Source organism: Gymnoscopelus microlampas, assembly GCF_963454915.1.
Source record: "Gymnoscopelus microlampas genome assembly, chromosome: 19".
NCBI classification, from domain to species: Eukaryota; Metazoa; Chordata; class Actinopteri; order Myctophiformes; family Myctophidae; genus Gymnoscopelus; species Gymnoscopelus microlampas.
The window spans coordinates 597,501-600,000 of NC_139956.1; the positions used below are offsets into that span (position 1 = coordinate 597,501).

The following is a 2,500-nucleotide window of genomic DNA, read 5'->3' on the forward strand; positions in this document are numbered from 1 at the left end:
AGTGGCAGGAGTGGACTGAGAACTGTGTTTCCTCTGGTGGTCCAGCCTGGGACATGATGCCCGTAGGACTGGTTGTTAGAGCGGGTTTACACTACTTGTAGTCTGGCGTCACCAGACTGTTGCCTCCCACAATTTACAAATGTTTCCGGCATACAGTCTGGGACTCGGAAGCTCTGATCATGTGTAAGGGGAAAGCGGAAGCCCCTCCCCTACCCACGTCCGTTTCAGCATTGTGCAGTGGCGCAAAGGAGTCCGACTGGAATCAACGAATCTCATAAACATCGTTTATGTCTACTAGTGTCTTCTTTCACAGTTTTTTCGGCGTTAATTCCATGAAACCTTTCTCAGTTTTCTGTGATAAACAATCCTCGCACAAATAACATGAATCTACCGCTCCTATGACTCTATGCTTCACAAATAACATGAATCTACTGCTCCTATGACTCTATGCTTCACAAATAACATGAATCTACCGCTCCTATGACTCTATGCTTCACAAATAACATGAATCTACCGCTCCTATGACTCTATGCTTCACAAATAACATGAATCTACCGCTCCTATGACTCTATGGTTAGGGTTAGTTCCAGACTCTATATAACATTCAGGAGGTGTAGTTCAGACTCTATATAACATTCAGGAGGTGTAGTTCAGACTCTATATAACATTCAGGAGGTGTAGTTCAGACTCTATATAACATTCAGGAGGTGTAGTTCCAGACTCTATATAACATTCAGGAGGTGTAGTTCCAGACTCTATATAACATTCAGGAGGTGTAGTTCAGACTCTATATAACATTCAGGAGGTGTAGTTCAGACTCTATATAACATTCAGGAGGTGTAGTTCAGACTCTATATAACATTCAGGAGGTGTAGTTCAGACTCTATATAACATTCAGGAGGTGTAGTCCAGACTCTATATAACATTCAGGAGGTGTAGTTCAGACTCTATATAACATTCAGGAGGTGTAGTTCAGACTCTATATAACATTCAGGAGGTGTAGTTCAGACTCTATATAACATTCAGGAGGTGTAGTTCAGACTCTATATAACATTCAGGAGGTGTAGTTCAGACTCTATATAACATTCAGGAGGTGTAGTCCAGACTCTATATAACATTCAGGAGGTGTAGTTCAGACTCTATATAACATTCAGGAGGTGTAGTTCAGACTCTATATAACATTCAGGAGGTGTAGTTCAGACTCTATATAACATTCAGGAGGTGTAGTTCAGACTCTATATAACATTCAGGAGGTGTAGTTCAGACTCTATATAACATTCAGGAGGTGTAGTTCCAGACTCTATATAACATTCAGGAGGTGTAGTTCAGACTCTATATAACATTCAGGAGGTGTAGTTCAGACTCTATATTTTGCTTTTATTTTATTTTATTTTTTGTTTGCTTTATTGTTAAATTGGTTGTAACTGTAACTGTATTCTTGCTCTGTAAAGCACTTTGCGCTGCATTTCATGTCATGAAAGGTGCTATACAAATAAAGTTTATTATTATTATTATTATTATTATTATTATTATTATTATTATATAACATTCAGGAGGTGTAGTTCCAGACTCTATATAACATTCAGGAGGTGTAGTTCCAGACTCTATATAACATTCAGGAGGTGTAGTTCCAGACTCTATATAACATTCAGGAGGTGTAGTTCCAGACTCTATATAACATTCAGGAGGTGTAGTTCCAGACTCTATATAACATTCAGGAGGTGTAGTTCCAGACTCTATATAACATTCAGGAGGTGTAGTTCAGACTCTATATAACATTCAGGAGGTGTAGTTCAGACTCTATATAACATTCAGGAGGTGTAGTTCAGACTCTATATAACATTCAGGAGGTGTAGTTCAGACTCTATATAACATTCAGGAGGTGTAGTTCAGACTCTATATAACATTCAGGAGGTGTAGTTCAGACTCTATATAACATTCAGGAGGTGTAGTTCCAGACTCTATACAGCATTCAGAGATTGTGGAATAGTTGTCTGGTGACGTGAGACTACACTACTATGGACCCAGACACCAGGCAGGAGGGCTGGCAGAGTGGTGTGATGTCTCTGATATGAAAGACAGCCGCCATGCGGAGACACTGCTGCTGGTGTCACATGACCAGAGACACTGCTGCTGGTGTCACATGACCAGAGACACTGCTGCTGGTGTCACATGACCAGAGACACTGCTGCTGGTGTCACATGGAGGGCTGGGTCACATGACATGGTTGTTGTATCATGAGGACATACTATGACTTGACTTTGTGGATGTAACCTTTGCTGCACCGTAATATGTGTGTCCTTATACATGTCCTTTTGTGTGGACATAAATACATTGCTAAAATGTGTGTGTGTGTGTGTGTGTGTGTGTGTGTGTGTGTGTGTGTGTGTGTGTGTGTGTGTGTGTGTGTGTGTGTGTGTGTGTGTGTGTGTGTAGTTATAGTTGTGTACCTGGTGTAGTAAGGCGGTCCTGCCAGGTGGGCTGGTATTCGTCCAGCGTC

At 41.1% G+C, this 2,500-nt stretch overlaps 1 protein-coding gene across 1 annotated transcript in view; it reads right to left on the reverse strand.

Moving 5' to 3' along the window:
• The window catches only part of atp1b2a (ATPase Na+/K+ transporting subunit beta 2a), a gene marked incomplete at both ends in the record, with an annotated part of 18,252 nt that overhangs the window by 11,386 nt on the left and 4,366 nt on the right, over positions 1-2,500 (reverse strand). Inside the window, one exon of the mRNA XM_084043225.1 lies at positions 2,451-2,500. This exon is cut by the window's right edge and continues 79 nt beyond it. Within this exon, the coding sequence (XP_083899351.1) occupies positions 2,451-2,500 (50 nt within the window). The remainder of the gene's footprint in view (positions 1-2,450) is intronic.